This window comes from Rousettus aegyptiacus, unplaced genomic scaffold (genome assembly GCF_014176215.1).
Source record: "Rousettus aegyptiacus isolate mRouAeg1 unplaced genomic scaffold, mRouAeg1.p scaffold_m13_p_12, whole genome shotgun sequence".
NCBI classification, from domain to species: Eukaryota; Metazoa; Chordata; class Mammalia; order Chiroptera; family Pteropodidae; genus Rousettus; species Rousettus aegyptiacus.
In genome coordinates, this window is record NW_023416287.1 from 77,564,034 (window position 1) to 77,589,739 (window position 25,706).

Sequence of the window (25,706 nt, forward strand, 5' to 3'; positions counted from 1 at the left end):
CTTCTCCCCCAGCTTTCATTCCTGGGGAGGGCACTCTCCAACATCCCCTCCTCCAATCTTCCCAGACATACTGAGGGCTGGAGTGACTCCTCACAAAGGGGGCTCCTCTTCCCAGGCCAGTGATAGAGATCCGACTGGGAAGAAGTGTCCCCTTTATCTCAGATGGTCTAAGTTCGTTTACCATCTGAGATAGTCCATCAGAGCCTCCACCCTACCTCCTGGATCTGAGATGGCCTGGCCTTTTATGTAGATAAAGAGCTGTCTGCTCAAGGTGACTGGACGGATCTTGAATAGCTTGCCCACCGAAAGGTATCTCCTTTACTAGCTGATCGCTTCACCACGAAGCACCTATAAACCATTAGAAAGATGCTCAGTCTCACAACCGATAAGGGAAATGCAAAATAACACTTCAATGAGGTGCTACTTTTTACTACCAGATTGGCAGAGATCAAAAAGCCTGGATACATTATTGTTGAAAAGAAAAGAAAAGAAAAGAAAAGAAAAGAAAAGAAAAGAAAAGAAAAGAAAAGAAAAGAAAAGAAAAGAAAAGAAAAGAAAAGAAAAGAAAAGAAAAGAAAAGAAAAGAAAAGAAAAGAAAAGAAAGAAAAGTCCCATAATTCACAACGTTGGTGAGGCCCAGTCACTCATCCAGCTAGTAACGCCCCAGCCTGGTTCTATCATCCCAAATGGCAAAATGACGTAGCTGGTATTTCCCCAGAGGCAGAGGGACAAATTAATGGAGGTCTCAGGCCTCCCTTTGCCCTACCAGTCTGGGCTCCCAGCCAGTAGGGCCACTATGAGCCAGGACCCCGATCATATTGTCCAGATTCAGGAATTTTTCCCCACCTGTGGCTAGGTTTCTCTTTTACCTCCTCCCTCGTCCCTCCTTGCCTGCCTCCACGCAGGAGACTGCTGAATTAGCTCCAACCCATTCAGTGCCAATCAGAGAGACCCTTATTCTCAAAAGGAGCAAGTGAGCAATGTGAAAATATGCTTTCTGGGAGATCTCTGTCTCAAAAGCCCCTCCCCACCTGCCTGGCTTTTTAAGCATTTACTAGAGCAGCACGGCCCGAGTGAAATAGAACATGAACCACATACGAAGCCACATATATTATTTTAAATTTCCTAGGAGCCCAGATTAAGAAATGGTAAAAAGAAGCAGATGAAATTTGTTTTGAATGTCTTTTATTTAATCCAGTATATCTAAAATATCCTTCTAGAAATATAACTAATATAAAATATTATTGAGATGAGCTACTTTACATTATTTTTTCATACTAGGTGTGCAAAATCCAGTGTGTATTTTATACTTACAGCGCATCTTAATTCAGACTTGCTATCTTTAAAGTATTCAACAGTCACAACGGTGGCTGTGGACAGTACATAGTAGAGGCACAAGATGCCAGGCAAACATTCCTGAAAAGGGTACCAATGCACAATCACTGCTCACATATAATAATTCAACAGCTCTGTCTCCTTTGAAGTCAGAGGGAAAGGGCCCTTGGGAAACAGGATATAGACTTATTGATTATTGATTGTAGCAGAGAAGTCAAGACCCGGCCGAGAAGAGCAGATTCACACAGGGCTGTTGCCACCGCCTAACTCTGAGCAGGGGTCCCACACTAGAAGTTCTCTTCCTGGATCCATGGTCTAAGATTGGCCGGTTAAGGGAATGTAAGGGGTATCTACACTCGGGGCTGAGGGCCCCGAACTTTCCGAGCAGGAAGCGAGAAGGGATGTCACAGGGCCATACAGAGATGTGAGGAGTGCCTCCCACGTGCCTCTGTCCCCAACCAGCTGAGACTGCCTCTGACTGACCGACTCACCATTAGCTGTAGTCGCACACAGAGCAACTCTCTCCCAAGGAACATTCCACTGCAGCCGAAGGAGCGGAGACATTAGCTCATGCCGAGCCAGCCACGTAAGCAGAATCCTTCAGGCAGCACTTCCACATGGAGATCCCAGGAAAAGATCAGCGGTTCTTAATATAGAACGCTTCCTCGCTTCTCGAAGAGATCAAAAGAATCCAAAGGCCCGATCAAAAGAATCCGAAGGCCCGATCAAAAGAATCCGAAGGCCCTGGTTGGTCTCTGAGGGCCCTGAATTCTTAAGAATGTAATGAAGGATCAGAGAAGAGATTTATCCCTAGAGCCCACAGTTAGTTGTCAGATGTTAAGTGCCTCCAGAAAAGACACAGAGAGAGAAGATGAAAGGAACCTTGGCTACACTGGGCTAATTGTTATTGTGGGGTAGAGGTGGTTTAAAAGCAGCTCCATTGAATTTCCTAGCACTCTTTGAAATATGGGCTTCTTGATAAGTAATGTGTACTTGGAAGAGTTTTTCTCTATGCGGTTACCCAAACATACCTTGTACACACACACACACACACACACACACACACATCAATTTTTGGAATCACTGGCACTCGACAGTGTTGAAGAAGTCAATCAAAGAAATGTGCTTAAATTTGGTAAGAAATGACATTCTGATGGCAGGAGAGGCTGTACAGCAACAGTAACTGACGACGTTTGCCTTCCTTGCAGATTCCGGTCCTATGTTAATACAAACTCATGCTGTTAAATAGTTCTAGAAAAGGCAGGGCCACATGAGGTACGGGAGTTCCTCAGGCAACCGTCAAACCTTCTGCAACAGGCTACGGGATGCCGTTAATAACCCAGCAGAAGGACCTGAAGACTAAACTGAATAATAGATGTTCATTTATAGAGCTTCCCTCAAGTGAAAGGGCTGTATTCAAAAGAACGAGGAAATGTGCCTGATGGGCCCCTGGGGTGGCTGTGCTCACAACAGGAAGGAGGAATTCATTTTGAGGCCAGAAATAATTTCCATCACCCGCCACACATATCCAGCAGGAAAATCCCAGCCTCTCCCAATCCTCCTTCACAGTAAACCACCCGTGATGTCCTGCCCACCACCCCTTTCACATATCCTCATCATCTGTATTTATTCCTCCCCGTGGAGCCAGGGCAGCGGCAGAGAGACCAGAGAGAGGAGAGGAGGCAAAGGGATTGCCAGCTGTTTACTGTTTGTTTATTTTTAATGGCTGTTTTATGGCCGCCCATGAAAAAAAAATCGATGGCCTGTTGTTTTCCTTTGATGAGAGATCACCCTTCACTACCCTCTTATCTAAAACGTTTTGAAAGTGGAAGAAGCTTGCCGCTCAGCCCCCTGCTGTGCACCGCCTGCTGTTTGCCAGGCTGCGGGCTCCAGCTGCAGAAACGCTTAGAAGCACAGAGGGTGTCAGGAACCAAACTCCGCATACTGAATAAAACAAAGCAGACATGAGTTTATTGCAAGGCTTTCGACCTGCAAATGGGGAAACTCAGGGCTATGAGAGGAATGAGTTCCAAATTGCTCGCAGACTAAGGGATGTTTGTGGGATAAAAAAGTTATTTGGCCTGTTTTCAGCTGATAGGTTGCCTAGTGGTCTTCTTTCTTATTTGGATCGGGGTAGCTGAGTCAGGGGAACAAGGAAGTCCAGAGATGGCGTGAACAGACGCGGCGTTTGGGGGATTGGCTGGTGTCCTGTGCTGATATCTGAGAATAGCTGTAAATTTCTGTAAAATTATGTTAAATTTCCTTTTATGTGCCTGTGTTGACCTTCTCCATTTTGTCATTGACATGAAGGACTCCATTTTAGTTTGATTCTATAAAGGAACGCCCCCTAAACAGTGTATAACCCAACCTCTTCCACTCAGACACCTCCCCATTCTACGGGCTAAGAAGGGAAGTGACTTCCCTGGACCCAGCTGGGGACAGTCCTGCATCAATAAAAGGGAAAAGAGAAGTCCAGGCTTTGACTTCTCAGGCAATCTTCATTTATCGACATGTAAGTTTAAATCATATTTAATGAAAAGCCTTGTGAAATCCAAAATGCTGAGCCAGCCAGTCCTTTTCTTGGGAAAGGTAAGAGCAAGGAGGTTAATCAACCCATATTTGGATCCACTTGTAACCCCAGATTCAGGTAGGGCAAAAGTCTTTTGAGATTAAATAGATGTAATTGTGCATATTCCATTAACTTCATGATAAAATTATTTCTTTGTTTACTGACAGTTAACGAGAAGCAAGGCAGACCAATAAAACAGGCTGACCATTGAAACAAGTAAACCATGTTTAATATAAGAAATTGTGTTTATTCCCTTAAAGTATAAAATTTTTGCTTAGGAAATTGAATTCGCTCGCTAAGGTTGTAAAACGAGCTCACTAGCTTTGAATTGATTTAATCCAGCACTCTGTCCATTGCTGGGTTGGATTGCCTCAGTTTACTTTTCTCAAGTTTATAAAGGTCTAGTAAGCAAGCTGTTACTCTAGCAGTTTTAAAACCCCAAACTGGTTAAAACTTTCACTCTTCTCTAACAAAGTCATAAATATTTTGAGTTAAATTTGATCCCAATATTTGAGTGATCCAAAGGAAGAATGACATGTTTTTCACAATTTCTGAATGTTACTCTTCCTATCACACTGAAGAAGTTAGAGTGTAACTAAATTTTACCAAATAGGCACATGTAGAACTTACATACTGAATCCTATTCACATTGTAACAAGGGTACTTGTTTTCTGGAGAAGCATCCTGATGTAAAACGAAGTGTTTATTACACCTAATTTTACCATTTTTGTATTTTTAAGATTTTTGCATTTAGATTGTTTGTTGCTTTTAAATTGGAGTCTGTGTCAATATTGCATTTCATTTTCCCGCCCTTTCCCTGTATAAATGGGCTCTGATAATGAGTGAGAATGAGTAAAGCTACCATGTCAATAACATCAACCTCATTTCTTGGGGTAACATTTTACAGTTTACACAGACTGCCTCATTTGATCATCAGAATATCTCGTGTGGTGGGTTTTCCTCCCATTTTACGGATGAAAGAAATGGAGGCTCTGAGAGGTTCCAGGACTTGCCAAAGATAACCTGCTGGTTAAGTGATACAGTCCGGGAGCAAAGCAAGGTTTTCTACAACAAATTACGTGTCTTTCCGGCACACATGTTGTCACATTCGGGAATTGAGCTTGACTCCTCCACAGAGGCTGTACCTGCTGATGTAGCCAATGCAAGATGTTTAAAGCTTTGAATTTCTGACTGCATTTTTGGTATGGCATGTGCCTCCGGCAGCATGGCTTAGGAAATGACATTTTAACTCTGATCTACATTTCTCAAAAACATTTTCTTCTTGCAGGGTGACACTTGGGCCATCACCTGGCTAACATGTGCACATTGCTGCAGGAAATGCATTAGCTTGAAAGGAACATGATTACAGCTGAAACAGAAGGTGGGGTGTTAATTATTAACAAGAGATCACCCAAAAGATAGGAAACAGAGTTACCAGCGGAGCGGTTGGGACTGTCTGTTGGGATGAAAGAGCTCATCGAGCCACTTTGGGAGCATAAGAGGCACCGCTCCTGCCCTGAGCATCCACACGACCCCTCCAAGAGCCCAGGGGGAGAGAGCAACTAGCAATACTCATTCAGTTATGATTCTCCTTATTGAAATGCATTGAGCCATTCCAAAACCTATGCGGTGACAGATTTATGCTTGGTCAAGGCACCAGCATTTGCAATTCAATGAATTCAAGCAATCTTTGTTGAACATCCATGGCAGGTAAGGCTGAAAGCCACATTCTTGGGGTCCTGGTGAGGAGCAGGATGCAAGGCTGCCCATGGGACTACAATCATTCTTTGGGAAGAATGAAGAGAACACTCATTCCCATACTGCAAGTCAGAATGGACGTCTCTGAAAACCTGTGCAGCTCCAAGAAGAGAAGAAACAGTATCTGGAGAGCTGATTTGAGGTGAGGAGCAAAATTAACATTTCCTGAGCACCTCCTGTGTGCTAAGCATGTGCCAAGTATTCAGTATTACGTAACTGAATCTTTGTAGCACAACAATGCTATGAGTTGGGTTGTTACTTCCCTTTCACAGATCAGCAAGTTGAGGTTTGGTGACTAACTTACCCAGGGTCAGATCAGTAAGGGGCAGAGCCAGATTCACACTGGGCGCTCCAGATTCAAAACAGGAACAAATAAAGTCCATTCATGCCTGGCTCCTGCTGTTCCTTCCACCACCTTCCACATACTTGTCTCTCCTAGGACACACCGCCCCCCCTCATCTGTGCTGGGGCCTGGGTCTGGAGAGCTGGGGCAGAAATTCGACTTTCTGATTCTCAGAATGACATTACCATCCCTCCGTAGCATTTATAACCCTCTTGTGTTTTCCATTTTCAAAATGGACATGGGCGGTCCAGGGTATATGACCTGAATGCCAAGTTCAGTGGTAATATCAGAATTTCTGTAAGAGAAGCTCTAGCGGCAATCTGGTTGGAGGAAAGGTGGAAAGGACTAAGAGATTTTTCTTGAAACCTTTCGTAAGAGCGCTGGGACCCCCTCATGCAAGTAGGATCGATCAGCAAAACATGGACATAATAGCCAAAAGATGATTAATAAAAATATGTACTTAGCTCATAAATTAAATTAACAAAAATGTGTAGTTAGTACATAAAAAAGCAAAAGTAAACTGAGTTAAATAGAAGATCAGAAGCTGAGGAGTTTTTTTATTTAATTTTTTTTTTCTACATTTCTAACCATCCATCAATTATTCCATAACAAGGCAGTATGGTATGTTCGTTGAATGCAGGCTCCAGAAGTCAGACCACATGGACTTAAATTATGGCTCCATTATTTACTGGGTCATCTTGAGCAAGTTACTTAATTTCTCTTTGCCTTAGTTTTCTCATTTATAAAATTAGGATAATAACAGCACCTTTATCATAAGGTTGTTGTATTAAATAAAACTTGCACAGCACTTAGTGTTCAATAAATTATAAACATTCTCAATAAATGGTACTTTTAATTATTACTATTATTCCATACACTGCCATTGGCCTGAGGTTTTCAGCACATGCTTTATAGATTGTTTTTTCTTTTGATCAATTTTTATTTGGAACGATCTTTTAGGCAATGGCTGTTGAAGATTATGAGAAGCTAGATACCCCTCTAAACCATCTTCTTAGTACCTTGACCAATTTTAAATAGGTCTTGCCAAAAAAAGATGTCAACAGCAAACAGCAAAGTATCAATAGCAGATTTAAAAAATACTTAAGCTAATAGTTATTTTCCTAAGCCTTGGAAATTAAAATTAAAAGATAGATGACAGCGTTGAACTTAAGAAGAAAAAAAGCTGAGACATAATCACTAAATCTACATGTACTTTAAGTGTCTCAGAGGAAGTATGTACTTTCTCACCCACTTTGCCTAGGGAGACAATGACATATATATAAGCCATTTAAATTTACTTCAGATATAACTATACGATTCCACATCATTGTTTTTGCCATCCATGGCTCTCCTTTTCTAGTACAATCACCAGAGGCAAGCAGAAGCATTTAAAGAGTTAAAAGTGGGGAACATCAGCGCCCCCCGCCCCAAATGTGCTCACGTGGAACCCCTGCCCCGCTGCTGTGCTTACAGAATTTTATTTGCGTAGAAGTACTGCAGGAGCTCCGGATGACAGTGGCTCTGAAAGAAATTAGCAAAGGTGCAGATGAATGGGGGGAGTCGGCACACCGCCTCGAGTACAGAGTGAGTAGGCAGGGGTCAAATGCAAAGCGTAAAGACAAGGAATCTTCGGATTCTCAGAGTCGGAGGGGCCCGTTGCCTGTGTCCATCAACTGATCAGTACTGGAACTGCCACTATGTTATTGTGCATAATCCTCCAGGCGTTTAGCTATTTACATTTTGTTATGGGTCAATTGCAGTTGAAACATAATTGGCCTGAGTGGTTTTATGGGGGGTAACTCCCTGGGGGTGCCCAGCCACCTTCTGCGTTAACACGGGGAGCGCAGAGACCTCTGGGAGAATTCTCTCCTACCCTCCCTCACTCACCAGCTGCCGGCAGAGTTTGGGGTTCCTTTGATCTTCTTCACTCTGGAAGCTGTATTCCTTTCTTTGCTTCAGATATGGAGCACAGGCTCGATACGCTGTTTTGCAAGCCTGAGAAAAAATATTACCATCTTATTGTCAAAAATATTAGAGAATTCTATAATCTCAAGTGAAGAAGATTGCACCCAATCTGTGGGTTAGGGGCCTCTGAGAGTGTGAAAGTGACTGCCAGGAAGTTTGAAAACTTGAACCTTAAAGGGTCGATGCTTATAAAATGGCCATGTCTATAATTTGGGGGCATTGGGAAGGGCATAGCTTTATAGTTCACCATAGCTTTGTTATTGTCCCATCAAAAGTGATACTGGATTCCTAAATCTAATTTCTCTCTCTCTCTCTCTCTCTCTCTCTCTCTCTCTCTCTCTCTCTCTCTCTCCCTCCCTGCCTCCTTCCCCCTCTCTCCCTTCTTCCTTCCCTCCCTCTCTCTTTCCCTCCTTCCCTCTCTCTCTCAACTTAAAGAAGAGAAGTGGTTTGGTGAAACCCTTTGCTCCTGATGGTTTTGAAACACCCAGTGCAACTCCAAAGCAATCCTGAGGTTGATTCAACCCTGTTAGGGCAGGATTCATTCTAGAAGAATAAAACAAAAGCTCCATAGGGAATTGAGAAGCCAGAGACTGGAAGTCTATACTAGGTGCAGAGACAAAGGCTAAACTGGGCGTGACTAAATATCTTCATTACGTGGGCTGCTGCCCCATGGATTAAACCTGGGCCTCTCTGCCCTCCCTCTCCAGTAACCAGAGCTCACCTAGTATTGACAGGTGCTGGGATTAGACAGGTGAGGCAGCAAATGGAAAATAGCACTCTTGCTCAGAGAGCAATTACACATTGAGCAGGCACTTTTTCCAAGATTCACGTGGATATGCTGCTAAGTGTTTATAACTGAATTGGCAGGAACTGAGAGTTTGGCATCTCAACTCAACAGCGCTGCATTATGACTTCCTTTGTGAATGGCACCGAGATTTTATGCAGTTGGTTGGAGAGTCAAGGACTTACCTTGGCGACCTGGGGATTTCTATCCTGTAAATGGGTCAGGAGGGACTCTTGAGTCTGCTTAACCTGACTGGTGAAAAATTTCTTCCATTTTCGCCCAGCAAAGGTAGCCAATTGCCCGAACAAGACAAAGGCCGAGTATCTCAAGCCGTCGCTCTCCTGTGGATCCCCCCATGAACAAAACAACAAATTACAGGTCATCATCAAAAAGCTCTTGCATCAGAGAAGACCACAGCCATCTCCCTTGCCTGCATGCTACAGGGTGGGCCATCAGATCCAGTCTAAAGCACTTAGCTGGCCGGGGTGGGGGACAGAGTGGGGATGGGCGGGGTCTTCAGGTAAGAAAGATTAGACTCAGGATCTTTAGTGCTGCTCCCAGCTTCCCAGCTTTCTTCTTCATTATTTAATGTTTTGGAAATAGAATATATTTATATGGTTCAAAATTCCAAATAACCAAAAGCATTTATTTAAAAAAGTCAGTCTCTTCCTACCCCTTTCCACCTGACACCAAATTTCCCTCCGCACAAGCTAACAAAGCGAATATAAATTTCATTATAAACTTGTCATATAAACATAAATACATAAATTTTGTATGTATCCCTCCAGAAAATTAAGAAGGAAAAAAATACGTATCACATAGTCCTTTCTCACATTTTCACACGAATGCAAGCATGGCATACCACAGTTCTGCATGCACCTTGATTTTTCCATTAAACAATATATCCGGGAGCTTTTTCTATGTCAGCACATTAAGGAATTTTTTTCTTTCTTTTTGGCTGCATCATAATTCATTTGACACGTTCTCTGTTTATTATCCCCAGCATTTTTGCCTGGTCATCTCTCTTTACCTTTGGTCTGAGTTTCTTCCATCCATAGTAGAAATAACAGTTAGGTTTCCTCCCTGACACCCTGCCAACTCTCCCTGCTTTTAGTCTGACTGGCTCGTTCGTCCCTGAGTGTATGTCTGTGGGTTTAGTCCTCTCTAAGGTGAGTGTCCAGCCCAAGTATTTCCCTTCCCAGGTGAGGAGACCGAGGCCCAGGGCCTTTCTGTGACTTGCCATCACACCATCAGGTAACAGAAAACCTGGGCAGTAACCCTGCATCCTGACTCCTGGTGCAGGCAGGGACTTGTATCAGTGTTTCCTGGTCCTGTCCAGCTCCAGGTGAACCAGAGGACACAGGGCCGAAGTGGAGGCAAGGGGCATCTAGAATTGGGGGTCACAGAGACTTGGCAAGACTGAAGACTAATGATCATTTATTTGGTTAATTATTTTAAAATATTGTTTTAGTACAAGTACACATACAAAAATTGCTTTAGAGTTGCATTTTGTTCTCTGCTGTGTGTGTGTGTGTGTGTGTGTGTGTGTGTGTGTGTGTGACTAGAGCAGGCTAACTGGTTAGCTTGAAAGGAAGGTATCTCGAAGTCCTCACAGTTTCAGACCAAACAGATGCATCAGTACATTTTTTTTTGCTTAGCCTGTCTGGTCACCTGGCAGTTGAGAGTACAGGTCCTGTAGTCAGAGAGCCTGGTTTCATAGTCACTTATTGGCTCTGTGAACCTTGGGCAAGTTACCTAACCTGTCTGTGCCTTGGTTTGCTCATCTATAAAGTGAAAATAATAATAGTGCCAACCTCATAGGGTTATTGAAGACTGAATGAGATAATCCATGTAAATTGCCCAGCACCATGCCTGGCACACAGTAAGAGCTCACTAAATGCTAACCATTGTTATTGTCACATTTATAAGAGACCATTGACTACATACTGGTATTGTCGCCATCCTCATCAGTGTACATATATTCACTTCCCTATTACAAGGAAAACTTGAGAAGTAGTTTTGGAATCCTATTCTTCTTTATATCTTCCATAGCCCTCAGCACAGTACTTAGTCTTTCAGTAAGAGTTGTGAACAAGTAAGTGAATAATAGAGATCTTGTGCCCTGAGCAACACACTCCCCAGGGCTCACATTTCTAATCCCACTTAGATTTTCATAGCCTAGTATTTTTCTGGGTTGTCTCACTTACATCATCTAATAGAGTCCTGGTCTGAAGAGTGATGTCTATGAAGAAGGAGCCCAAACCTTTCCCCTGGCTCTTTCCCAGGATGGTGGTCAGAGTCTTCATACTCTCGTGGATGACTTCAGAACTCATGGGGTCATACAGTCCATGCACCAGCAGGTCCAGGACAATTCTCTTATACTTTCTCACCTGTTTTCAAGGTTTGAACAGCATTAGTAGTAGCACAGGAGTTGCTCCCATGAGTTGAAAAGCAACTCCACTTCGAATGGTCCAATAATCTAGAGCTTGAACTAAGGGATTATGGCTTTCTTTGGGATCTGCTGCAACAACCCCCATCAAAATACAAATGCTTCCATTTACATGACCCAACAGCCCAAGTCAGTCTTAGACGGAGAATAGAAAGAGTGATCTGGAGCATGGCTCAAGGGTGGACAAGGCGGGGCACAGCTTGTCAAGGAGCAGGGTGGACCTGGATGATCTAGGTTTCTGGGGCAGACTGGGGACCTTAACAGGGACAAGATGACATGGTCATTGAAGTTGACAGATGCTAAAGGAGGAGGTGGGGAAAACATCTTTTACTCAACAAGTATTTTCTAATAATTTTCTAAATTATTATTAGAAAATAAATTAAATTCACCAGAAAGGGTGATGTCCAGCTGTGTGTTAATCCTTCCTGCAGTTCTTTTTCCCAAGGCTGATAATGGTGAGGTGCGATGACCGTAAAAGGACCCCTAATGAGTCACACCCTTGTACAATCTCCTTCCAGTAGGAGGAACTAGTGACTTGCTTCCAGCTTTTTGAATATGATGATGGTCTTTGGATGTCATTCCCATGGTTACTTAGATGTCATAAGACTCCATCTTAGCAGAGAAGAGTGGGTGACACTCTCTTGCTGGCCTTGAAGAAGTGGGGAGCTGGTGTTCTCTAGGACCTGAGGGCGGCCCTCAGCTAACAGCCAGCAAGTCCTACAACTGGAAGGAACGGAATTCTTCCAACAGCCACTTCCACTTGGAAGAGGACCTAAGCTTCAGAAAAGAATGCAGTCTTTCCTACATCTCGACTGCAGCCTTTGAGACCTCGAGAAGAAGACCCACCTAAGCCATACCTGGACTCCTGACCCAAGGAATCTATGAGCTAACAAATGCAAGGCATGTGGTGATCTGATACATAGCGATAGATAACTAGTGTACGAGGTACCATGTCTCAGTCCTGGAGACGCAGGCCATGAGGACTGGCCGAGCACCACCTTCCCTTCCTACCTTGTCCGGGGTCTCACAAGCTATGGTTCCCAGGCCTCTCATTGCCATGTGACGCTTTTTAGCACTGGGGTCCCGGGCTCTTTCTGCCAAGATGAAAAACACATTCTTCAGAGGCTCCCACTTCTGAAACCTCAGTTTCCAAGAGACCTAGTGATGAGTCAAAATGTGTTATTGATTTGAGAGTGTTTAGAGTCATACCAAGCCCAGCCCCAATCCCTCCCTCTGAAGAAAATCCTGTGCTGCCCACTCAATTTTACCCCTTCTTTCTCCATCTAAAGATGTCTGATTTTTTTGCTGGAAATATATTATTTCAATCTACCTAATAAAGAAATTGGTGGGGAAAGAGAAAAGGGGTAAAGAAAAATAAAAGCTGCTGTTGAGGCAGGAGGACCTCATGGGATGTCATTTGGGGGGATTATGGAGAGGGTGCTCTCAGGCAGCTGAGGGTGTGACAGAGCTCAAAAGAAGGGGGGCTTTAGAAGAGCTGGTGCGAGCTGAAAATGGGGAGCCCTTCCACAGGACAAGGTTCACTGTATTCCTCCCATCTCAAAGAAAAGAGCTTCCTGGCCCCTTCCTGGCCCCTTCTTCCTCCTCCGGCTCTTCCCCACTTTCCTGCTCTACTTTGTAGCTAAACACCTTGAAAGACGTGTCTATACTTGCTTTCTCCAAATTCCTCTCCTCCCTTCTCTCTTGAGCCTTTTGCACTCAGGTTGATGTCCTCCCTCCCCAATATGGCTAAATCCAAGGGTCAATGCTCAGTACTTAGCCTCTCAACAGCATGTGGCATATTAGCACATCTACAGACATTTCAGGACACTTGAAGGATGCCCCACCCCGGAATGCATGCATCTGAGCAATTAAGATTAGGAAAAGAAATGTATATATGGGAAATGCTGTGGGGCTGATACAAAAACTTGGACTTCAAGGACTTAAACTTGAAGTAACTGCAAGGCAAGAGATGAATCATCCTCTGTAGTGAGCATATGAGCCCTGACACCAAGAAGGCCCTGGCGACATGTACCAGAGTCAGAACCAAGGCAATGCAAGGTGCAGACAAGACCCAAGGACTGGATCCGCAGCCCTATTGGGTGTTTGGGTGATTACCAGTCTCATCCTTATTTCTGAATATTCATTGCACTTCAGTCTATATTTCTATTACAATTTCACAGCAAGCTAAATTTACCCCAACTCGTCTTTTTGTTTTTCTGTAAACATTCTCTCCATGTTAAAAGAGCTATCATCGAACTTCTTTTCAAAAGAAGGAGCCTCAGAGGAGTGCGCTCATGGCAGAACAGGGCAGCACACATTATAAAGCAGTTACTGGGAAGGGACATTCATTAGTAATATTTTGTGCCAAACCTTGGAAAAGAAAGACATCATCAATGTCCTTTTCTTCTTGGGCTGGGCGGTGGGGATAGAAAGGGGCTGGCCCGGGATTCTTCTCTGTGTTCGGTCCATGGAACTAAAAAAAAAAAGAAAAAGCGAAATCATCAAATGAGCTATAAACATTCTTGGAAGCCTCATTATCATCAAGAATATAGAAGAGCACCATTTCTAAGGCCTCTCCTCAGGAACCTGTCACCTTAGTGGGGAGATGGAATAGTCACATAAAAAGATAAAGAGCAATTCCAGGCACCCGGGGAGGAATCGCAGTACAGGGGTCAGGACGTCTGGCCCTGGTTCCTGTTCCCTCCTACAATCGTCTTGCAGCAGAATCACCGAAGACATCACAGACAGATTCTGGACCCCACCCACAGAGAATTGAAGTAAAAAGTAGCCTGAAATTTTGGAATTTTTTAAAGCTCCCCCAAGAATATAAATTGCTACTGCACTTTAGAGGAGATTTTTACATTCTCTCTTACAATTTCAAAATACACATCTTTCGGCAACTTTTCATCCTACAGATACACTGGCACATCATATGCTCAAGGGTGTACACGGAAGACAGGCATCGTAGCTTTGTCATGAACAACGTAATGTCCTTTAATAGTTGTAATATAAATAATTTACACACATGTATGTTAGAATTACACAACTTCAGGATGACCGCTATGCAGCCATTAAAAAAGAATATTGGACAGATCTACGTGTGCTAAAATGACCTCCAAAATATACTGATGAGTGGAAAGTGCAAATTAGTATGGAAGTGTGCCACTATTTGTGTAAACACAAAACGAAGGAGATGAATCTATATGCACAGTTATACTTGCATATGCATAGAACAGGGAAGAATACCCAAGAAGCTTTAATAAAAATTGCCTCTGGGGTAGAAATCTGAGCAACTGAGGGGGGAGAAAGACTTACTTTTCTCACACTTTTTAAAAAACATATATATCCAGTTTTTACCACTTAATTTTTACCATGTAATATCCAGTCATTTTACCACATGTATATGTTATTTAAATTATATATTATAAGTAAACAATTCTCAAAGCGATTCTGAACGTCGGCCTGATTCAAGGCCGCGCGGGCCCCGGCGCAATGGCTTTGACCTTGCCCTTCAGGCGCGGATCTCTGCGGCCTCACTCCTCAGAGCTTCATTAGCCCTGGTGCACTCACGTGTGGCAAGTGGGGGAGGAAACCTGGGTAGTCACGTGTCCTTCCATGGTGTTTATAAGTGTCCCAATTAGTCACTTCCCGGGATGTCGAGAAGTCTGTGCATTGAAGTCTCAGAAGCACAGATGCCGAGAAGTCTGTGCATCCATCACCTCACGCGGCCTCTCAGAGCTCGGCAGATACGGGGCATGAATTCCTGGTGGGTTCAGGCTCTCTGATTTATTTTCCCCAAGGTACTTAATCAAGGAGCGCAAGTCATTTGTCTTATCGAAGCTTCCTCTCCCTCCCTGGAGGCTGTCGTGGAGTCTTTCTCGTTTGTCCTGCTGCTTCTCGACCCTCTCAGGGACTGGGGTGTGGGCAGAGGTGACCCAGACCGTTATCCCCTAGAAGTCACCCTGGACCCCGGCCCAGTGGGCAGAGCCCCTGCTCCCCGCCCGGCCCAGCGGAGCCAACCCCGGGTCAAGCGGGACCCGCGAAATGAACGTGCGTCTGTTGTGTTTTGTTCCAGAGCTGGTGATGCTTCTGGAGAGGTGGTCCGGCACGGAGTGCGTGATCCACACGGACCCCCAGGCCTACCCCAAGTTCGGGAAAGAAAACGCCATCGTGGTTCTGAACCACAAGTTCGAGATCGACTTCCTGTGCGGCTGGAGCCTGGCGGAGCGCTTCGGGGTTCTGGGGGTAAGTCGGGGGCCCGCTCACCCGCCCCACACACCCTGCCTCGCCGCTTTACGTTTCTACTTGATGAAGTGTTTTGAACTAACTGCTCTTCCTTCTTGCTTGGAGCAAAGATGATTCTTTCATGAGCCATATAATACTTGCTCAGCGATTACTCTAGGCTAGGCAATTTACATACCGTCGGTTTGTTTAATCCTTGCAGGAGAGTTTAGGAGTAGGTAAGACGCACTGCCTGTGTTTTAAAGGCTGAGTTTAAACCCTCCGCTCAGGATCACACAGCTTGTAAGCAGATTTGGGGCTGAACTGGTCTTGTTTGACGCAACTTCATATTCTTAATCATTTGTGTTCTGCTGCTTCCTGGAGTATCTACTTCCAATTCTTTTGGGAATGTATCTCGGTGCAGAATAACTGAGTCATATGATAATTCTATGTTTACCTTTTTGAGGAATCACCAAATTGTTTTCTACAGTGAATGCGCCATTTGACATTTCTACCACCAATGTGCAAGAATTCCAGTTTCTCCACATCCCCAGATTGTTATTTTCCAGTTTTTAAAATTATTATTACATCCATCCTAGTGGGTACGAAGTGGTGTGTCATTGTGGGTTTGATTAGCCTTTCCCCGATGGCATCTGTTTGTGCACTTGTTGGTAATTTGTATATCTTGAAATATCTATTCATATCTTATGCTCATTTTATAACTGGGCCGTTTATCTTTTTGAGTTGTAGAGTTCTTTATGTATTCCGGTTACTAAATCTTTATCAGATATATGGTTTTAAATATTTTCCCCATTCTATAGGTTGTCTTTTCATTTTCTTAATAATATCTTTGGATGCATGAAGTTCTTAATTTCGACGCAGTCTAGTTTATCTATTTTCAGTGTTGGTGCTCAGGCTTTTAGTGTTATACCTAAAAATCCGTTTCCATATCTAGATCATAACAACGTGCCTCTTTGTTTTCTTCTAACATTTTTGGAGTTTTAGTTATATTTTGGTCGTTGATCCATTTCGAGCCAACTTTTGTTTACAGTGTGTCTCACCAGTCCAACTTCATCCAAACCATTGACTTTTGTTTGTTTGGGGACGTGGGATCTTCATTTCTAAGACTGGGAAAGTCCAGGGCAAGCAGGGACAAGCTGACCATCCTAATAATTGTTCTTGAGACTTAAACGTATTTACATGCAGCCAGTGGCTAGAACCCAGCCCAGTTAAACAGCTGTGCTCTGGCACATTTGACTGTTTGACCTGGAGGCGTGTGGGGATTTGGCCTCTTCACTATTTTTGCCCCCATGTGGTTTTGGCAATGCTCCCTTGGTCAGAAGACACTGGAGACGTGCATGAAAATACTTCCTCACCCACAGCCCCCACTCTCTATTTCTTCTTCATCTCTAGCCAGCAGACTTCCCCCAACCACTGCAATGACGGACCTAAATTAAAACCCGGAACACTGCACCCCTTCGAATCAGCCAAGTTTTTTATTTAGTTTGAGTAAAGGCGTTCTCACGTGCATTACATGAAGCCAGAGATTCTCACATGTGAGCATGCACTGGAATCACATGGAGGCCTTGTTAAAACACAGGTGTCCGGACTCGATCCCCAAAATTCTGTACATCTGAAGCAGGGCCTCCCATGTGTATTTCTAACAAGCTCTCAGGTGCTGCTGGTCGGGGCCACACTTGGAGAGCCACAGTATTACTATGCCAACGCTTTCCAGAATAAAGGAATTTCAAAATTCACAGAGGCAAAGCACATGGACACACACACACACACACACACACACTCACTCACAAACCCCACCTGCTTAGAGGTTTCTTTCCTTGGTTTTCTGTACACAATCTGTTTCAACAGAACCCACCACTCTTCAGGCCGAACGCTCTGGGTCCGAGCTGACTGTGCCTGTCAATGCGTATGAGGAGTTTGAAAGAAGCAAAGCTTCCTCAGGCTGAGGGCCCTATGCCAAGGAGGGCACAGGCCTCATTGTAAAACAACTGGCATCTCTGTCCTGAAGCATAAGACAGTCAGTTTGACGCTTCTTTCCATTGGGAGGAAAGCACCCCTGGTTCCCTGTTCTTTACACTTGACTTCTCTTGCAGGATCAGCAAAGCCGCTGAGGGCTGCGGCCATCCAAGACAGCCTTCATAGGCCTCAGAAGCCAGGTACTCAGGCTTGTCACTTGGTAACGGCACATGTCTAGACTTTAAGATCTTGGAGGCTCTAGAGCAGGGCAAAGTAAATGAGAGCTGAGTGCTGTGAGTGGAAGATAGAGCATGTGGTTAGAGACACACGGGGCTTCCCCTCCAGCTCACCGCCTCTGCTAGCGAGCCCCTCCTCACCTCCCCACTTCCCCATCGCAAGATAAAATCTGCGATCTAGTTCAATCTCACAGGTTGTCAGGCTCGTCTCAATAATATCTGGTGCCAGAAAAGTATTTCTCATAGTTGGCTAGACCTCCTACATCTGAATCTTCTGGAGTGCTTGTTATTAAAAAACCTCCAGGCCTATCCCATAATTATTGGATCTGAATCAGAGGGAGCATCAGCCTGAACACTGCATGTTTTTACAAGGTGCCTGGTGATGCTATATACGCACTGCCATATAAGAAACTCTGCACTGGAAATGAGATCACCCCAGAACTGACACACACTATTAACCTGAGGCCATGCATCAGGAGAGGCCTCGAAGCCTGAGGAGTGGCTGGGGCCCACGGTAAGCCAGCGGCGAGCATCAGTGTCTACGGATAACAAGGGACCGAAGGCATGTATTTGTGAAGCACACTGAATTTCCCTTTCAAAATAAAATGAAAATCCCATCGAGCTGTACAGGCATGATGTGTGCCCTGTTCTTGGGTACTATTCTTAAATTGAAAGCTTCCTTACAAAACAAAATAAAGCAAGTTAATTCGGGGTCCCCAGGACCATCAACTGGAGCTTTGTGTCTCTTGAGCTCGCAGCTTCTTACAGGACTCCGCCACCCACCCGCCCTCCCTCCAGCCTGGAGTGTCCTGCCTCCTCCTCTGCAACAACGGAAGTCCTTCAGGCCCAACCCAACGAAAGAAAACGATATATTCCATTTGTTGCAATACAGGATCTCAAAGGGAAACATTTAAGGTAAACTATGAATAAACACTGGCTCACGGATTCTAAGATTTCTTAGGTGTTCTAACTGCACCCCACCCCCAAACAGCTGTTCTTTCCTAGGAGAGTTAATTTTTTTTCTGATGGAACAGGTGTTCCAGACTAGTGAGGCCACGGCCGGGAGGCCACCTGGCCACCTTGAAGCCAAAGGCTTGGTCCTGCTTGTAGTTTCACACATCCCTGTGCGTGTTCTTGAACGAACTCTTCTTCCCGTGGGCAGCGCTTCTGAGTGTGCCAGTGCCCTGTCCCCGCATCTTCCCCAACCGTCCCCGCCCCCGCCCCCGGGGCCCTTGGAGTTTGGCTTCTATCGTTCTACCTGGTCTTCCGGAACAGACGCGGGTTTGGGGTGACTTAGGAGACTGTTCAGGGCTTTATGCTGAATCCTAGGTGCCTTTGCAAACTTAACTCCTTCTGACTCAAAATATTAACTTTATATAATAATCCTTTTACTTGTCGAAACCAAAAGGTATATATAAAAGCCATAATTATAAAACACTTTGATTTTATCTGTAAAGTGAAGAAAAGAAACTATTCCATTTTTAACAATCCTTTCAACTCTGAACTTTTTAATGATAATAATAATAATAGCACCATTTATTTGACACTTATATATGGTAGGCACTATATTTACCACTTGTATACACTGCAGGAGAAGCTGTTTTAACTGACCTCCGCTTAACCAACCGGCCAGGTTAACCATATTCTCCAAGGCCTCTGTGAATTGTACCAACTAATGTTTGTGGCTGATAGTAACTCCTGACTTCTACTCCGCTAGTCCTTATATGCTTACCGGGGATCAGTTTATGACAGCTGTACTTGACTGTTGTAATGGAAATTTAAATATCACAGAAACTGATGAAATATGAGTATACAAAGAAAGGTGTTTCTATGAAAGCAAGGTTGAATGTTTTGGAAAGATTCAACGATGGGAAGCTGTTTTAAAAAACTGCTATCAAATGAGGTGTGGACCATAAAAGTTGAAAACGTTTTAATAATCTGGAATGATGATTGGAATTAGAATGATTCTGCAGAAAGTGCCTTCCCAGATGTCTTTACATTCTCACTACACTGAAAGAAACCCAAACTAGAACTAACTCATAAATGAAGTTCTATGTTCATGGTTTATGCAAGGAAGACAATTCAAACAGCACCAACTAATGAAAAGGCCATTCAAAGAAAAGGCCATGGCCCTACATTAAAGATTGGGAAATTCTATATTTTAAGGTAAAATAAAATATCTGAGGTCTGTGCCATCTTTTATAAATCTCTGATTTAACCAACTTCTCCCATTAACTCTCTAAAATCCAGTTTTGGCCTCTCAAAGAAGAGGCCTTTTTTGTATTTCCTTTAATTTTCACAACAGCCTTAAAGGGTAGGTTTAATTATGCCTGTTTTAGAGACAGGGAGGGCCTTAGAGTCACGTAAACAATTTACCCACGGTCAAACAGCCAGTAGAGGCAGAGCTGCGTTCCAAACTCCCAAATCTACACTTTCTGTCACTGTGTTACAAGATATATCCCGCTCCTAGACACACAGTGTACTGATACACTGTAGACACTTCAGTTTGAAGCATAAATATCTTCCCTTCCGTCTGCTCTCATTCTAAAGCTGTTTGTCGAATTAATATAATTCTCTAATCCATCTATAGGTTGATAGAGATCGGATTGACATAGTTTGTGAAAAGGAAAAAAAAATTGTCTCGATGGTCAACATTGCCCGCTTCAGCTTTACGAAGAGAAGGTCAACTCCCTCTGATACCAGTGGCCTGAATGACAGTTCAGAAAGACTGGGGAGCCCCAGTGGGCGGTGGCTTCTTCCCGCTGCAGTCTGGGCTGGCCCTTACCTGCGGCTGGCTGTCACGTGGTGAGGTGATGTGCTTGTGTGTGGAGTGCTGGTTCGTAGCGACTTGAGGGAGGGGCTGTTGTTCTTAGGGTGGCAGCCAGATGGGATGATTCGGCTCAATTTTTTCCAGCCCCGAATTCCTAACGCAGAAGAAGGGAAATGAGAAGGTGAAGCAAGGTGTGTTCAGGATAATGGGTCAGCGCCGAGTGTTGGAAAGTGAAGGAAAAAATCAAAGTTTAGATGATATTGGGGTGGAGGAGGGACTTGCCCTCTGCTACCGACAAGGTTATTCTAGATGGGCACGAGCATCACTTGCGCCCTTTACCTCCCCAAACATTGTTGAGGTGTTTTTCCTCCCCCTCCCTTCTCCCACTCCCCCCCGGCGCTGTGTTTTCCCTTATTCTTCCCTCATTCCGAGTCTTACCCACACTTTTCTAAAGAAAGGACTGCAATTTTGAGGCTCTTCCGCACCAAATGAAACAGCTCTGCCCAGAACGGTTCCCCGTGCTGCCACCAGATGGCAGCATCACTCAATGGACAGGTTCCAGGCAGCCTCCGCGCCCAGCCGCCGCTGTAGCGTTTCTTTAGTCCCTGTTAGGGCTGCATTTAATAAACGGATGGGGACGCTGTGTTCCAGGCCAAGTGGCCTCATTGTGACTGATTGGTGCACCAAACACTAGAGCTTTAACTGTTGAAAGGAGTGTTTTAAACTATCAGCAATTTAAACGATTTATTGGTAAAACAAAACAAATCAAAAACCTGGGTGTGATGGTATTTGCAGAATTTGGGATCTTCCCTCCTCCCGTCATTCCTCCTTCCCTGGACTCTACAACCACATGCATAAATCTACCAATAATTGTTTATTGTCTGGCCCTGTGTTGGGTAACATGGGTAATATGTGTTAAAAGGGGGGAGGGAGTGACATTTTCAAAGCTCTAGGAGCATAGTAGTATGCTAATAGATAACATTGAATATTTCTATGCACCAAACATTGGAGTAAGTTAATATTACATAGACTATCTTGTTTGATTCTTACAACAAACCTAAGGCAAGTATCTTGCCATCTCAATTTTAAGAATGGGGAAATTGAGGCACAGAGTGATGACCTTGCCACAGGCCATACATTTAATTAGTAGCAGAGTTAGAATTCAACCACAAACAGGCTAATGTCAGAGTTTAGATTCTTAGACACAGTGCTTTGCAGTGGGTGAGCTTGGGAACTCTCGGAGATAGATGGACAAGGACAAAGCGAAGGAGTACGTCGGAGCGCAAGGTCGAAAGAAAGAAGCGGAGGGAAAGAACCAATGTTCCTGAGGAAACAAAAAGAGGTTGAAACAAAGCCCTATTCGAACCGGGCCCACAGGGGCATCCCCAGTGACCTCTGCGAATGCAATTTCAGCAACGACAGAGAAAGGAAGCTAGCGAATCTATGGGGCCCTGTGGAAAGAGGAAATTGGGATGTCTGGCTGCACAAGGAAGGCAATAAATAGACTCGAAGAGACAGCAAGGTCAAGCAAAGGCATTTCGGTTTTCCAGCGTGCTTCATAAAATAGACTAAAACTTGGGCACATTAGAAAACTGTTGCAAGGGACATCTAAGATATGGTGGTGCAAGTAGTGAGAAGCGGAATAGGAAGAGGCAGAGGGCCGGCCAGGGGGCCAGGGGGCCAGGGGAAAGAGCGCGCTCTGGGGAGCTGTCGTCTGAGACTGAGAGACGCCCACACACGTGGAGAGATGTCAACACAAGATGCGAGGGATGAGTGGGCTCACGTTATCAAATTAGCCGTAACCTTCCCACTAAAACCAGAATTGGGGACACGACTGCGGAAGACGTCCTGGCACCGAACGAATCCACGGATTTCTTAGGACGACCAAGAAAGCAGAGAAAATTAAAACGGGCAACAGAGGAGGCTGACGTTTCTTCGTATTCAGGTGTCGAGACGTTTGACAGAGAAACAGTGTCTTCCTCGTTTGTCAAATAAGAAAAATGAAGTGCAGACAAGTTTTCCTGTTTGACTTAAAGCCACAAAGAAAGCCAGGTTCAGAACCAGGATTAGTACTTGGAAGCCTTTCTTTCTTTTTTATTTTTCCCCTCTTTTTTTTTTTTCCTCTTTTTTTTTTTTTAACGCCTCCAGCACCTGGTCTTCCTAGGTGGTCTCCCATCCAAGTGCTAACCAGACCTGATCCTGCTTAGCTTTCGAGATCAGACAAGATCGGGCATGTTCGGGGTGGCATGGCCATAGACTTGGAGCCTTTCTGATCCGACTTCACCTCTATTATAAACACTTCTCACAAAGGACCTGTACATAGCTAATGGCCCCAGAGAGTCCCAGACACAGCACAGACTTGGGGAGTATCCAAACCAGGACATGATGCCCAAGAGAACTAAGATTCCCCAAATATGGCATAAGGGAATTCTTCTGGGAATTGGGTTTCTTCCATAAATATGGAAGTTTCTTCCATAATTTGATTATAATACATTAATATACTGATGACATGATGTCCTTCGCATATCATAATTATTTAATTTTGTTTAACGACGCTAGTCATTCTCAATTTATATTTCTTTACCGTTAGAAGTACACTGGGACTGATGCAACTGGAAAATTCAGAGAGAGCCATTATTTAGTCTGCATCCCTAAGAGAAGGACAGCAGGCAGAAGTCAGCCAATCAACAATTCACTTTCGACTTAGACTCAGAAAATGAGGACAAATGACAGTGCTTTCTCTGCAAGTGTCAGGATTTTCAGAAGCCCCTCCTTCTGTGATTGCACGTTGCTTAACAGGAAAACTTGTCGAAAAGGAGTGGTTTGTAGTTTCCTCCCTCTCATCTTCTTTCAGAAAACACCCCTTGGCCAGACCAAACCTGCTCTTGATTTTCACTTCCAAAAAGAAATAAAATCAGCCGCCTCCTAGGACCCAAATTAGGAATACCGGCTTCTCACTCATTCACTCATGCACTCCTTATCTTCAAATGTTTACTGAGATCCTCCCTTCGTCAGGTGCCACAACACTTAGACTGCACCCTCCAGGAGAACTGGCCAGGAGAGGAGTTGAGACGTGGCCTTACATGCCCCTAGGAATCAGTAAGTCCATAGAGAGGAGTTGACAAAGAGCACAGAGTCAACGGGCAGCGCGACAGGAAATCGTTTGTAAAGGAAGGGAGATCGGCACCTGAGCTTGTTGGAGACAGACTTCAGCGGGGAGAGATGGAGAAGAAAGGCATTCTAGAAGTTACGAACAGCATGGGTGTGGGTGCCCAGCCAGACACCCCCCGATGAGCCGGGTCACCTCACGTTCCCCCAGACTCTTCCACAAGCCACTTGCACGGATGGCGGAGCCCAGAGCTGCCTGCAGCCAGCAGACATCCCTCGGGAAGTTCATCTCAAACCCTGTTTGCTTCCCACATCTGGTTTGATTTAACACAAAAGCAATGATCTCTTTGTCTCAAATCTTTGAATGGAGTAGATGTCACAGGGAGAAGCACCGGGCTCATCCCTTGGCTTCGCACGCCCGCTGTCAGAGAGGAGCACAGCCCGAGCCTTCCGACATCCAGATGCGGAGTAAACGGAAAGCTCTCCGGCTCTGCAGACGCTGTGGACAGAACGCGGCTCTTAGCTGCGCCCTTGTCCAACCCACCGCCTGGCCGTCCTGCCTTCTGTCTTTCTGACTTTATTACTTGACAGCCCTTAGTAGTACCAGGATGCAAAAACAAGTCGAACCTCATCCATAAGGATCCTGAGATAATCTCTGAAAATGGTCCGCTACTCACTTGACCCAGAAAACCCCACAAAATCATGCAAACCAGGAGGTCCAGATTTTCACGTTCACTTTATGAACATCTGTGAAACTGCCCAGACCATCAAAAGTTTACATAGCTGAAAAGCCACCACGTCTCTAAAAGAAGTCACTTGACGGAAGCAACACATGCCACCTCATCACTTTGATGGTGGAGTGCCCAAGCTGAACAGTGGGGCAGGACACAAAGTGGATGGCCCCAAAAGCATGCCGAGTTTTTCCTGCACACGCTTAGAAATGCAGAGAGTAATGCCGACCTCGAGAGTTTAGATGTCAGTTCTCTGGTCATTGAGCTCATCTTGATGAACAAAACCTCCAAAATACATCTCTAAGGCTTACAGAGCTTATGGTCGGATTAACCCCTACGTGAACCCCTCCCGCTAGATTGAGGTGATCTTTACTGAAAAAAAAGAGTAGATTGTTGCCCAGAAAAAAAAAAAAAAGTATCCCCAATGAAACTGAAGAAACAAAAACTTACGGCCTGGGAATAAATTCAGCATGAAATAAATGCAAATAAAAGTTAAAAAAAGAGAAAAGTTCAAGCGTTAACACCTTTCCTGTCTGAGACATTAATTACCCCCACCCACACCATCGCCAATACTCCTACTTCCAAAAATAATCATAAACTTATATAAACCTTTTCAGCCAGATTGGTTAAATCGATAGCAGCCAATGAGCTCCGTCGAACTGCAATGTTTCACGGAACAGGGCGAATCCAGAAAGCGTTCGGTGCTGTCTTACCCGAGCTGGGCAGTGAGGCGTGCCGCGGGGCTGGCCGCTGCTTCGGAACTCGCCCTGAGGAGCGGCAGATGTAACGAATCGCAGGAACATCCCCGTCCTTTAAACAAGTTTGGGACCCGCCGTAAACTGCGTTTTGTCCCTGAAGATAAAACATAGAACAGATTAGAGTTTCACCACAAGAAGGAATTACATAATAAGACCTTGTTAGGCTGTCTGCCCCTGATAATTGCTGAAAATAAATTACAGGCCATGCTGTTTTGCCGACTTTGAGGATTCTCGTGTTAATCTCCTATGTCTGCAAGGGCTCAGCGAGACAGCTATACGTGCTTTATTGTGGGAGAGAATTGGATCACTATCCAGCACCGTGAGAGGCCAAGTCAGCCCTACGGACATGACCTTGTGTCATTTTGTCCCTGCTTTTGACATCCCAAGCCCTCTTACACTATTTGGTGATTTTGTCCTCCCAACCTTAGAAGGGGGCGTCGCTCTCAGGCCTCCTTGACAAGTAGGAAAAGTGAAGAGCAAGCAGAGTGAGTGGAGGACTTGTCCAGAGTCTCAAAGCAGGTCCATGAGACGGGGGTCTACACATTCAACGTGCTTTTCCTGCTTCGACCGGCCAAAGTAGTTCCGTAGAGTCTGTCACTTACCTCTGAAGACAATTCTTTTTCTTTCTTCTTATTTATTTATTTATTTATTTACTTGCTTACTTATGTTCCATTTCTCCCTGCTTTTTTTTTTTAAATTTAT

At 44.5% G+C, this 25,706-nt stretch overlaps 1 protein-coding gene across 4 annotated transcripts; it reads right to left on the reverse strand.

The window, feature by feature from the left end:
* Positions 1-5,762: 5,762 nt before the first annotated feature.
* Positions 5,763-25,646, reverse strand: MRO (maestro). Of its 4 annotated transcripts, none has more exons than XM_016148776.2 (8): positions 24,960-25,646; positions 20,423-20,561; positions 13,574-13,676; positions 12,215-12,361; positions 10,962-11,144; positions 8,940-9,095; positions 7,893-8,000; positions 5,763-7,526 (listed from the first exon to the last, which is right to left on the reverse strand). In XM_016148776.2, the coding sequence occupies exons 1-8, from the start codon at positions 25,111-25,113 to the stop codon at positions 7,473-7,475; spliced, it is 1,044 nt and encodes a 347-aa protein (XP_016004262.2). In that variant the 5' UTR covers positions 25,114-25,646; the 3' UTR covers positions 5,763-7,472. The 4 variants fall into 4 exon arrangements, with proteins under 4 accessions (XP_016004262.2, XP_036085943.1, XP_036085942.1 ...); XM_036230050.1 differs by lacking the exon at positions 24,960-25,646 and adding an exon at positions 20,850-21,613; XM_036230049.1 differs by lacking the exon at positions 24,960-25,646 and adding an exon at positions 20,846-21,613.
* Between the last annotated feature and the right edge of the window lie 60 nt (positions 25,647-25,706).